Source organism: Stegastes partitus, unplaced genomic scaffold, assembly GCF_000690725.1.
Source record: "Stegastes partitus isolate 25-593 unplaced genomic scaffold, Stegastes_partitus-1.0.2 Scaffold704, whole genome shotgun sequence".
NCBI classification, from domain to species: domain Eukaryota; kingdom Metazoa; phylum Chordata; class Actinopteri; family Pomacentridae; genus Stegastes; species Stegastes partitus.
In genome coordinates this window covers 293,447-306,886 of record NW_007578435.1, presented here as the reverse complement: position 1 = coordinate 306,886, position 13,440 = coordinate 293,447, and the positions used below count along the sequence as shown (strand labels likewise).

Below are 13,440 nucleotides of genomic sequence, written 5' to 3'. Positions count from 1 at the left end.
ATCATGCTTATATCTCACTGCTTTTCTATTATTAACTGCATCTACTCTAATGTTGTGATTTTTTTTTTGTGAGAAATATCTGGCACAAGAATTTCCTACGGGATTATTACATTTCTATTTTATTTTACTTTAATACACTGTTACGGTCTGTATATGTCTTATTGTCAAACAACAGAATAATTATTACACTGCCGAAATGTGGAGAAGCCTCTAATGTTTTTGTATAAACACCTAAAATTGGTTTCACGTAGCTTTTTATTCATCCAACGAATAAATCATCTTAAAATGGGCAGTTTGTCAATCAGGTTTGGTTAAGCCATCTTTCCAAATACTTTATTCAGTGTTTAAAGTTAGTATTATGATCGGAACCAAATTTCAAACAGCTACAAAAAAAAAATCAATACAGTTAACATACATTTAAAACTAAGCTCTTAAATTGAAACGACAGAAGAAAACAGGTGTTGCTGGACATTAATCCAAAGTCCACAGCAGCTTAAATTAGACAGTTTTTAAAGGGAGTTTGGTGAAGCAGTGAAATATCGGTAAAACGAATGAGTTAAATTAACCTCCAGAAGAAACTTAGAATCGTACTTACTGTGGCTGAAGAGATGAGAGAGTATGTCGAAGAGAAAAGAACAAGTTTGTCTCCTCCCGTCTGTCTTCTTGTCGCTGGGTTCTTGTCTTCATGTCGCTGTTTCTCTGTTATTTTATACTTTTCTGTCTCTTCTCGGTTCTTCTCGAGCTTTCCGCTGAACCTCTCGTCCAATCACAGCTCGGCGCGGCGCTGTGCGTGATGACGTCACATGGAAGAAGTTTCTACTCGCTTCTGGCAGCGGCGAGAATCAGGTGGATCAAAATCTGGATGTCAAAACAGATCAAACACAATAAATGTTCAATAAATCAAAAATTACAGCGATACTGACTCAGCGAATATTGTCACACCGAAAAGAAAAATATTGTCTCATAACTAAGCAAACGTGGTCAAATAATTAATGCTCAAATGGACCAAAACATAATTAAAGATATTTTTTGATATTTATGTCGTTTAAACAGCAACATTTCTTCAAAGCCGAAATTTTCACAAGACATTAAGGATTACTGCAAAATGGCAAAATGTGCTTCAGAACACTGCACATTTATTAGAAGACCAGAAAAGTCTAAAAACGTCAGTATTTCAAAAGAAGTGTCGGTGGAAGGGGAGTTCCTTCAAAACAACAACAAAAACCCAGAGCTTTATTTTACTCATTATATTTATTTTTGTCTCATTCAAGCGCTTAAAAAGAAAGAAACAAAAAAACCCATCAGAATTTGAGAATAAATGTGTCATAAATGTCAGCAAGTAAGTTTATTTATACTGAACCGTACACAGATGGTAGTTAATTTACACACACATCAGAAAAAAAAACATAAGAAAAATAAATAAAATATAAATAAAGATAAGAACTTTTTTTTTTTTTAAGGAAAAAGTAAGTTAAGGCTTACATTACCAGCTGTCACTGACTTTCGTCTGGTTGTAAGTTAATTAAAGAGAAATTTATTAAATCATACTTTCAATTTAAAATCCATGTTAAAGGAAATAAAACTAGTTCTTCTTATTTCCAGCAGATGACAGCAGAGGAGGAGTTTATACATATAAACAGTAAAACTAGACTCAGGTGACTCTCTGTGATCAAAATGACTAATAATTTTTAGAATATTATATTTTAATTTAAACCTACATTCTGGTCAACAAAACACACAGAAATCAAAACAGCTGCTTTTCTTTGTTTTTCTTTTGCAAAAGTGATAATTGTGATTAATGTCTTTTTTCTGCCCTTTTTTCAGTGATGAAACAAAAATCATAAATGTAACTCAGAAACTTCACCAGCTGATTAATTACATCTACATCATTAGTTTTTGCATCACAACTGTCCTGAATGTTAAGTTTAAATATGCAAATGAGGTGTTATCTTAAACCTTCCTGAACCACATGTAGCTGCCTCTCACAATGATATGAAACTAAACATTTAGAATGTTTTTTAATATGAAATACTTGATCATATAAATGAAAATACACTCTAAAAGGTAATACCTATGTTTACTTGAATCACATCAGTGTACTTTATTTATTTCTCATTGTCTTGTTCATTTAACTCATGGACTGTGCAGGAGAAGTTTCCAGAAACTGTACCGACATTTTCTGAGTCTCTTGGTAAGTTATTAAACTTCACTAACTAATTCCATATTTGTCAGCTATCATTTCATTATTCACAACTGAAATTTTGTGACATTTTCTGAACATAGTGATGACAAACTAAAACTCCCGGCTAATGCTAATGTTAGCTAACAATAGCCAAGGCAGCTAACTAAACCTGTAAGTCTGTAATGTTAGCTATAGTACATCCACAATGAGAACTGCAAACGCTCATTTGAAGCAGAATTCTAAAATTACAAAGTTCTGGCAATGCAGAATGCAGAATGCAGGCAAAAGCATGTGTTGTGTGTGAGCCACATGCAAAGTAACATTTACAAATGAGGCCAACAAATTTGGGCAGAGCACTCTGGGTACAAAGACCACAGTCAGAACCAACAGTCCTGAGCAACACGCTCACTCACATGTGTGTTGCTCAGAACTGTTTAGTTGTGGTATTTCTGGGTCCTAGAATAAGCAAAAATGCCAATGACAGAAAATACCCTGTATGTTCTGGCCAAATTCATTGACTTCAGGTGTGAAAACTGAAAGTACGGTAGTTGCTGCCATTTTTATGACTTTTTGTTAACAGCTTGAAGACAGAAAACCAACACTGATGCAGTGGACAACATGTAAGTTTTGCAACTTCATAGCTGCACTGAGCTCTGAAAATGTGAACAGGCTAGTTTGCTGAAGCAACCGGCTGAAAAAGAGGGAGAAGAAATAGGTTTTGAGGTACTGTGAGGCCAGTGGGTTTGCTGTTTTTGCACTAAAATGTTGATCAAACTGTTACAGCCTATGTTGTCTATGTATGTTATATGTTATAGTACAACAGAGCTTTTTGCTCAGGATACTGAGTATAAAAGAGATCTAGGTCAGTTAAAGGACCATTTCTGGTTTTTGTTTGACCATTTTACGTGGTACAAATGACACTTTATGTTGAATTGTTGGTTGACATTTGTTTACCATTAAAACCAGTACTGCTCTGTTGTAAAATAAACAACGATTTGTTGTTTAAATGGATGTATGATTCAGTAATACACCGACATCCATTTAAATTGAAAAATTTACATTGTTATGCAATTAGTTGAGATTAAGTAATTACAAAGCCTCTAATTAAGTAAATGAGTTTTTTGAATCGGGTCCCGCCCCTAATTATTTTATAAGGCTTAAATTGTATTTGTTCAATTGGATAATTTCATTTGTTTCCATAAACAGTGGATATCATTCTCTGCATGGCATTTTCATTCAAATAATAAAAAAAAAACCATGCAAACTGATCATTCTTTGTTGTGCTTACTTCATTTTTCTAAGGCGATCCGTTTCCTAAATTCTAGTGAGTAGAACTGTTCATTTAAGTCAGACTAATAATAGATATGAAGCAAACTGAATTTAAAGCTAATGGTTATATTTACTTACCTTTTTTGAGAGCAACCGGTGTCTTAGATTCATATAAGTAAGATAAACTTGTCACATTTTACAGTGTAAAAGTTCTTATGATTAACTTTAATAACAGATTCAGCAGGTATGACAAGTTCAAAGTGATTCTTCAACTAGAACTTATATATGGCATAAAAAAAAAGATTATGTAAGCATTTGACATACTGAGCTAAAATTTCACAGATTTTAAATATCCATAGTTTATCGTAAATAACTGATGGTGGAGCAGCAGGCTGCTGATGATCTTCAATAGAAAAACCTAAATGTGACACAAAAGTCCCAAACTTACATTCAAACAACCAGAGAAAGATGCAGAGTTCATCCATTTAGACACAAAACTGACAAAATGTTACATGAAACAATCAAAATTAAATGCTAACAACCAGACAGACATGAAAAATGATGACAACTAGACAAAAATGACCAAAATGTGAAAGAAAAAGTTTAGAATGACACAAAACAGCCTATGTTTTTATTTTAACCAACTATGTTAAACACAAATGACAACAAAGATATAGAATGATCGAAATGTGACAGAAAATGACCAAATGTGATAGAAAATAAGCTCAAAGAGACACAAACAAGTGACAAAAAAGAGCAGAAATAGATGTGAAATGGTCACAATTAGACAAAATGTGAAAAGATGTGAATGTCAAAGAAATGTGGGGAAAAAAGTCACTGAAGAGATGCAAAATGATCAAAATGGGACACAAAATGACACAAATCTACACAAAACTAAAAGAAAAAAAAATAACCACAAAGCTGTGGAAAGATCAACTGGTGACCTCAGGCTGACACAACATCCAACATGAACTTGAACAGGTTCCTCGTGTCACCTGAAACAGCCTGTGCAGGTATTTCCAGACCTTCCTCATACCTGCTGTTTGCTTGTTTGTAGAGGAGGTGACTCGCTGACACAGCTTCATGTCGACGCCTCCCGACTCTGAAACTCCGTCACCGATCAGCTGAGGTCAGTCTGAAGATTCAACATGAAGCTGCTCCAAGTCGCCCTGCTCGCCTGCATCATCTCAGGTGAGAAATTCACCTTTTAATGCGTGTTTTAGTGGCACAAGTCAGACTTTTAACAGCTTCACGAGATTCATTTACACTCAGAGACGCACCAGAAAGTGTCTCTGAGTTTATTCTCAGAGCAGGTGTCATATTGTTTTATCAGACAACCTTTAGCTTGAACCTTCTTTGTTTTGCAGGCAATTTTAAACTTCTGTGGTTCTTTATTTGATCATTTAAACCCTTTAAAGCTCTCAGAAGTACAAAGTTATTTTTTATTTTCTTCTAGTTGTTATCTTTATAGAAGAATATTTTGAAATCTGAAACAATAGAAAAAATATTCAACAATATTGTAGATGTTGTAGATATCCTGAACAAAACAGAGACTTTCGGTACATCAGGTAAACACTAATCTTGGTATTAACGTCGAGTCATTTGCACACTAATCTGTCGGCAGAAAGTCAGACAGGATCCTAATTTGCCTTAATATATTAAACCAGAGGTGCCAAATGGTCAAAATGTGACACAAATCAACTAAATGTGACACCAGACAGGCAGAATTAAAGGCAAACAATCCAAAAAAATAAGATGGAAATGATCAAAATTAGACCAGAAGAACAAAAATGTGACAGTTTCAACATCCTGCTGATTAATTCTCACAAAGCCTCGGCTGGTTTTTACTGCTGAGTTCAGTTCAAGGGTTCCAACATGTGGGTCGAGTCCCTCCAGAGGGCCGCAAGATAAATCTGAGCTGTTTGTTCAGAAGAATGTGCAAATGAGACACAAAATGGCAACAAAGAGATAGAAAATAGTCAGAATTTGAAATAATTTGAAACAAAACAGCCCAAATTAAATGCAAGCAACCAGAAAGAGACGCAAAACGATCAAAATCAGACACAAAAGTACTAAAATGTGAAAGAAAACAACCTAAATACGACACAGAATGATCTCAAAGACGCACAGCGCGACCTCAAAGAGTTGGAAAAGGACCAAAACGTGGAACAAAAGGACACAAGATGGCACGAAACAACCGACATTAAATGCAAAATGAGACACAAAATTACCCTAAAGAGACGCAAAATAACTACAAATAGATGCAAACTGATCACAAGTTGAGACAAAACGACCAAAATGTGACACAAAACAGACAAAATTTAAGGCAGACAACCAGAGAGACGCAACACAAAATGCCCTCAAAAAGATACAAACACCTACAGGAAAACACTGACATTCATTCAGAGCTTCTACACAACAAACCTCACTTTTACATTTTATTAACGTTTCTACCAACAAAACGTACTCTGGATTATTGTGTGCCGACTGATCGAAATATAAAGTCTTTTAAAATTGACTCCAGAACACAATAAAGAGCTTTGACTGTTTCCTCTGCTGTGTTTAGAGGAACAAACTGGTTTTACATTTGACTTTTTGTTTTTTTAAATCACCTGTCATAAATACAAAAGTAAAAATTACATAATAAAAATCTGACCTACAGAGATCCAGAAGAGCCAGTTTGACTGTTTACGTCAAACATCGGCGGATATTTATTGCTGTTGTTCCCAACATGTCGGTCACAAAACAACAAAACTGGACACAAAACTGCCAAAAAATAAATGCAAACGACCAATTAGAGATGCAAAATAACACAGAAATGGCGTAAAATGACCTTAAATATGCAGAAACATGGTAACAAAGACATGCAGACTGACAAAAGCAATACAAAAATCACATTAAAGCACCAACATTTAGTACAACAACCACATCAAGATGCCAAACGATCAAAAAACTTAAATCAAAATATGCCAAATATGAAGGAAAACTCCCCAAATAAAAAAATAAAAACTGAAAGCTGAGCCTTTTCATGACTCTTGACTGAGACAACAACAGATTGAGAGAATCTTTCCTAAACTTCACACCATCAAAGCTAACGTTAGCCACATTAGCTTCACAACCTGCTAACACTTAGCATTTTCCTAGTGTTGTTGTGACATTTGGTGTTCAGCTCGTCAGATGCTGGGATGCATGAAGACTGTTGTGTTCACTCTTACAGCAGAACGTTTGGCGAACTTTTAGAGACGTTTTAGATTAAAGCGAAATTAGTGTAAAACCACGACAAGAGCTGTGTGACCGACCGGGTTGTACTGTTTATGTAACATTCCCACAGAGGACAGAAACAGGTGCTAATTTGCATTTTGTTTTGCACATTTTCCTCAAACCTAAAAGAAACATTTGGATGCAGAAGGAAGCTGGGAGCCAATAGTTTTTGCAGAAGAAGTGACAATCAATCAGGTTTTATACGAACCGATACATCAGATAGATCATACAAATAGAACATAACACAACACAATGCTTTACACAACAACAACAACAACAAAACCCTCCTTTAACACTTGCATCACAAACTGATAAAACCAAGAGGAACGAGGAAACACGAGGCATAAACAAGGCCGATGGCTTCTGTTGTAATTTGCCTGATGATTACTGTCTTTCATATCCACTGTTTGATTTGCTGCCCTCACTTTTCTGTTTAAACATCAGAATAAGAGTAATTACAGCTCGGTTCCAACCTTTTGATAACAAATGCTTTACTGCAGTTCGACACTGAGTTGTCTCAAACATCACAGTGTCAAGAAAATGTTGGGAAACCACTTTAAATGCAGATCTGTGGAGGTTGTTTGCTCACGTTGAGTTCACACCTTTTAGAGTTTGTTGTAAAGTGGTTTATTTCAACCTCCAGTTTTCCTGTGAGTCCAGCCCGTGGCCGGTTGCTGCAGGTTTTTCCCCGACTCTTCTCCCTAGTTTCTGCCTTTCTCTCTATGATCCTACCCAATAAAGTCGAAAGACAAAAAAACAACAACAACAACAACAATATATATTTATTACAAATGAGGAAACACTGTCTTGTCAATTTCATATTCATCTGCAATGAGGAAGCAGAATAAAGAAAAACAAGCCGAACAACTAAACAAGCCAAAAAATATCTGAAATGTCTGTGATTTTTTTTCCTTTACATGGAATACAGGAACTATAAGGGGAAGTATAAACACCTCAAAACTGAACTAAACTGCAGTTCCAGGGTCGACAATGAGGCGAACGGCGTTCAATAAAACAATAGAAATGTGATTGGAAAAGATATGTTTGTCCTCTATAAGCATTTAAACTTCAAGAATTAATTCATAATAAATGATTCTGCAGCTATTTTAACTGGTTTGAGTCATTTCTAAAACAAAAACTGTCTAAATTCTGTCATTACAGCTGCTTCAGTGTGAATATTTTCTAGTTTCTTTCCTCCACCATGACATTAAACTGAATGTCTTTGGACATTTTAGCGAACACTGATCCAAATTTTTTACTATTTTCTGAAACAAATAAATCATCTCTTCATCAAGGAAACAGTCGACGGAGAAAATAACTGTCATTCCTGGTGATGAACGGTGTATTGCCTCACGAGTCTACTTGGAACAGAACTTGAAAAGATGCACTCTGATGCCTCACCCAGCGACATGCCCTGATGGAAAAAAGCTCATTCTTGTCAATAAACCGGTCGGTTCAGCTCTCTAAGAGCAGACATGCCATTGTGAATGCCACTGTGTCAGAGGTTAGCTGTGCGGCAAACTGGAAAAACCTATGCAAGCGTATTTGACCACAAACACCTCCACAGGACAAAAAGTACATTCTCTACGGGTTAATCAGAGACATGAAGGAAAGCGATGATGGAAAATAGAAAGCTCATTCTCTGTTGGCTATTTATTCTTCTTTAATTTAATTTAGGTACAGTTCTACTTCTCTGACTCCGTCTTGTCACTAACTTTATTGTAAAATGACAAAAAAAAAAAAAAACAGTGAGCAAAAGAAAAAAATACACAGTAAATGAGAACAACTACTAAAAAATTCTCAACGGCAAAAGAAAAAAGAACGACACAAATGAGCAAATGAAAACAGAAAACAGTGACTGAGAATGGAAAACACATTGTCTGTTGGTTATATTTTCTAAAGTAATTTATTTCAGGTAAGTCTTTTGCTTTGACTCCCTTCTTGTCACATCTCTAATCCTGTTCCATTTTTTTTGTGTGTCTTCCAGGAGGCTGTGCACAGCTGGATGGTGAGTCCTGTTCTTTTACTGTAAAAACTGTATTGCTCTGAAAGAAAGAAAGAATAAACAACAACAAACAACAACTTAAAAAAAAAATAAACAGTGACTGAATATGACAGAAAACAACTGAAAATGACAACCGAAAACAAAACTAAACAGAAATAAACACCGTAAATCAGTAAACAGTGGTTGAAAATAACACTAAAAATAACATAGAAAACATTGACTAAAAATCACAGTAAACAGTAAGTAAACACTAAAGTAAAAAAGAGACTGAAAACAACAGTAAACAGTGAGTGAAAAACAACCATTAAGTGAAAACAATAGCAACTGAATGTGACAGTAAACAAACTAAAAACAAAAACAAACAGCAACTAAATAAAAAGTAACAATAAACAGCAAAGGAAAATGAAACAAATCAGGGAATAAAAACAACAGTTGATACTGGCTGGAAGTGTAAACAGTGACTGACAATAACAAAACATCAACTTAAACAGAAAGTAAACAGTGGCAGAAAACAACAACTGAAAACAAAAAATATAAATCATAAAACCTACATATGTGAATGAAAGTAAACAGTGATTAAAAGCAGTTACTAAAAATGAAAAACATTGACTGAAAATGACTAAAAATTAAAGTTAAAAGGAACTGAAAGCGACAGAAAAGAGTGAAGGAAAACACAAATAAATAGTGAGGGGGGAAATGACAGTAAACAACAACAACAAAATCAACAGGGACTAAAAAAAACTAAACAGCAAGGGGAAAATGACACATCAGTGAATAAAAACAACATGAAAACAGTCAGTAGGGGAGAGAAAAGATTGACTGATAACAACAGCAACAGGAAATGAAGAAACATCAACAAAAACCTAAAATAAACAACAATGGAAAATGACAGTAAACAGTGAGTGTAAAATAATGTAAAGACAAAGAGATTTTTTTGACTTCTTTTGCCTCCAGTTTGCGGCACCGCTCCTCTGAACACCCGGATCGTGGGCGGTGAAGATGCGCCTGCAGGGACGTGGCCGTGGCAGGCCAGTCTGCACACCGCTTTCGGACATTTCTGCGGAGGTTCGCTGGTCACCAAAGACTGGATCGTGACTGCAGCTCACTGCTTCTCCAGGTGAGCTCCGGTCACATGACTCTCACCTGTCTGAACCCAGTCGTGAACCAGCTACTGTGTCTGCTGCCATGTACAGCCCTCATATGCATTCATACGCTTCCATTAAAGAAAAGGCAAAATTGACAACAGTCACTCAAATAACTAGAAACTGGAAAAAGTAATAATAAATAAAAATTTGCTCAATTATATTTTAGTGAAATAAGACATTGCTTTTGAATTGTGGTTGAAAATAATAATTAAAAAAAAAAAAAAAAGAAGAGCACTTTGCCGGTGAGCAGTGGGCCAAAAATCAAATTTGCTGTCAACAGGTGCAGAAGTCTGACTGAGAGTTACAGAAAACACTTGATTGTCTCAAAGGCTTGTTCAACAAAATATTAGTTTATGGTTCCCATCATGCTGGTTTGCTTGTTTTTTTTGTTTTTTTTTGTTTTTTTAAATATTTCTGTTGAACCACAATTCAAAAGCAATGTCATGATTTTGATTAATTGTGTTTTTTATTATTACTTTTGTCAATTTCAGCTTATTTCAGTGCCTTTTTTTCTTCTTTATTGGGAGGGTATGAATACATTTGAGGACGACTGTATCTGACCATGCTGGTTTTCCTTTCTCAGCGACAGCACGTTGGGTCTGATCGTTTACCTCGGACGTGACACCCAGCAGAGCCTGAATCCTAACGAGGTTTCACGGACGCTGTTGCGGGTCATCAGACATCCCGACTACAACTCCGTCACCAACGACAACGACATCGCCCTGCTGCAGCTGTCCTCAGCCGTCGACTTCACCGACTACATCCGACCGGTATGTTTGGCGGCAGAGGACAGCGACTTCCCGTCCGGAACATCCTGTTGGGTCACCGGCTGGGGAGACATCCAGAGCGGAGGTGAGGATTTGCCATTTATCCTGATACATTCAATGAGTGACTGAAAACAACATTGTCTGAAGATGACAGCAGGTGAGGATTAATGCTCTCAGCTCTTGTGGGATTAAAACAAATCTCATCTGAGTCATAAAAAACAGATTGCTGCTGAGAAATCAAGTTCAAGAAAACATCCAAAAGTAGAGAAATCCTGTTCGTGGCACGTGCATGAATGACAAACTGGAAACAAAAGCAGACAGTGATTAAAATGACTAACAGCGAGTGAAAATGAGAGCAGGGGTAAACAATAGTACAGATCAGTAAAAGTGACACAGTGACAGTAAACAGCAACTACAAATAGGAGAAAGCAGTGAGTTAAAAAGACAGAAAAGAGTGAGAGAAAATTCCAAAAATCAACTGAAAACAACAGTAAACAGTGAGAGAAAACAATAGAACATATTTAATGGAAGTGACAGTAAACAGACACTAAAGAGAAAATAAGAAGCGACTAAAAGCAAAATCAAACAGCAAATGAACATGATATAAATCAGCAACAGAAACAACAGGAAACTATAGCTGAAACAAACGGTGAGTAAAAATGAAAATAACAGTAAAGAGGGAGTAAAAATGAAAGAAATCAGTGAGTGAAAATGACAGACAGCAAAAAAAAACAATAAACTGACTAAAAAATACAAAAAACAATAATTGAAAACAAAAATTAACTAAAAACCAAAGTAAACAGCAAATATAAATGACATAAATCAACAACAGAAGCAAGAGTGAAAACAAGAATTAGAAGTGAAAATGACAGCAAACGGTGATTAAAAACGTAAAAAGCTTTTAAAAAGAGCAACTAAAATGAAGAGAAAACAGTGAAAAGGGCAGAAATCAACGACTAAAAAGAGCAGGAACAAGAATACAAAAATAAAGTAACAGGGAGTGAAAATGAAAGATAACAGCGGCTCAAAACTTAAGTAGTAAATTAACTGATAAACATGAGTAATAGTTCAGATCTCAGAAAACATCCATCCATCATCTATACACTGCTTAGTCCTCACTAGGGTCATGGGGGGCTGGAGTCTATCCCAGCTGACTCAGGGTGAAGGCAGAGGACACCCTGGACAGGTCACCAGTCTATCACAGGGCTACACTTTGAGACAGACAACCAAGCACACTCACATTCACACCTACGGACAATTTAGAATCACCAATTAACCTCAACATGTTTTTGGACTGTGTGGGAGGAAGCCGGAGAACCCGGAGAGAACCCACGCTGCACGGGGAGAACATGGAAACTTCACGCAGAAAGATCCCGGGTGTCCTCATCTGAATGTGAACTGGCGACCTTCTTGCTGCGAGGCAGCAGTGCTAACCACTGCCCCACCTTGCAGCCCATATTTAGAAATGTGAACATCAAAACAAAACAGTCATTTTGATGTTCACGGATTATTTAAAGTGACTCTTACATTCCCACCCGCACTGAGTGTAGCTGTAAATGTGGGTACGACCAGCTGCACCTGCGGCAGGTATTTTCCGACGGCTCAGCAGTAAAGGACGACACACAAGTGCACACAAGTTACGAAACAGAAACAACAAACACTCCCAGTGAGACAGTTCTGCCTTTATTAGGGGTTTAGGTAGAAATATGAGTCATCCTGTCACAGCTCAGTGGAATCACAAAAATGTTGCTTTTCCACTCATCTTATCAGGTGCTGAAGCTCATTCACTGACGTCAACAGACAAACATCATGTGGTGCTGGACAGGTGCAGCACCTAGTACAGTATCTTAAATGAAGACGGTAAATACTTCTTTTTCTGTGATTTTAAAAACTGCAGCTGAAAATGATAGTTGAAAGGGGACTGAAAATGACAGGAAAGAAAGAAAAATAAAGAGTTACTAAAAACAAAACTAAACAGAAAATGAATAAGACATTAATTAGATAATAGTGACTGAAACAGTGAAGAGCTACTAAAAATAGGAGTAAAAAAACGACTGATAACAGCAGGTAAACGTAAAATGACAGTAAACAACCACTAAAAACAAAAATAAACAGCAAATAAACATGACGTCAAATCAGTAACCGAAAACAACCGCTGAAAATAACAGACAACAACTAAAAGCAATGAAAAAACAACTAAAAAACACAAGTAAACACTGACTGACAATGACAGACGACATCAGCTGAAAGCAAAAGCAAACAGTCACTGAAAACAAAACAGTGACCAGTAAAGTCGGCAATAAAAATGACAAACAGTGAGTGACATTGTGAAAGTGAAAACTACAGTGAACAGCAGTTGAAAACAACAGCAAACTACGATTGAAAATGACAAAAAACAGTGAGTGAAAACAAAAACAAACATGCCAGAGTACACATCCAGGAGAGGGCTGTACTATGAAGCAAGTTGGACAGAGCCGGGCTTTCTGTGTGTAAGCCGGCTGGACAAAGACAAAAGCTGCAATCAGGGATAAAGGTGGTTTTCAACTTTCACTGTCAACTCAGACTTTGTGCTTCAGATTCTGTGTACGTTCACATAAAAAGGGGCGTTTAAGGCGTGACTCTTCTTCTGCACAAAATGAATCGATCGTGTGCAGCTGTTTCAGTCACCACGTTGATTTAATGGAGAACAATGTGAAAAAATATTTAAACTTGCTCTTTTACTTAGGTCTGACACTGTCCCATAATGCAGGAAATCACTTTACTTTTTGGCCAAATGAAAGTGAAATTAATGTTACTGATTGAATATTCTCT

General features: G+C 36.3%; 2 protein-coding genes across 2 annotated transcripts in view; one reads left to right on the top strand and one right to left on the bottom strand.

Annotated features, from left to right (window-relative positions):
* Positions 1-4,536, bottom strand: part of LOC103363969 (heat shock 70 kDa protein 1-like) — a 7,867-nt gene extending 3,331 nt beyond the window's left edge. The window contains exon 1 of the mRNA XM_008290954.1: positions 4,447-4,536. Coding sequence (XP_008289176.1) covers positions 4,447-4,536 — 90 coding nt within the window. The remainder of the gene's footprint in view (positions 1-4,446) is intronic.
* A 31-nt stretch (positions 4,537-4,567) lies between these two features.
* The window catches only part of LOC103363968 (serine protease 33), a 12,805-nt gene continuing 3,932 nt past the window's right edge, over positions 4,568-13,440 (top strand). The window contains exons 1-4 of the mRNA XM_008290953.1: positions 4,568-4,642; positions 8,700-8,720; positions 9,672-9,834; positions 10,446-10,714. Of these exons, the coding sequence (XP_008289175.1) occupies positions 4,600-4,642; positions 8,700-8,720; positions 9,672-9,834; positions 10,446-10,714 (496 nt within the window). The 5' untranslated portion in view covers positions 4,568-4,599. The remainder of the gene's footprint in view (positions 4,643-8,699; positions 8,721-9,671; positions 9,835-10,445; positions 10,715-13,440) is intronic.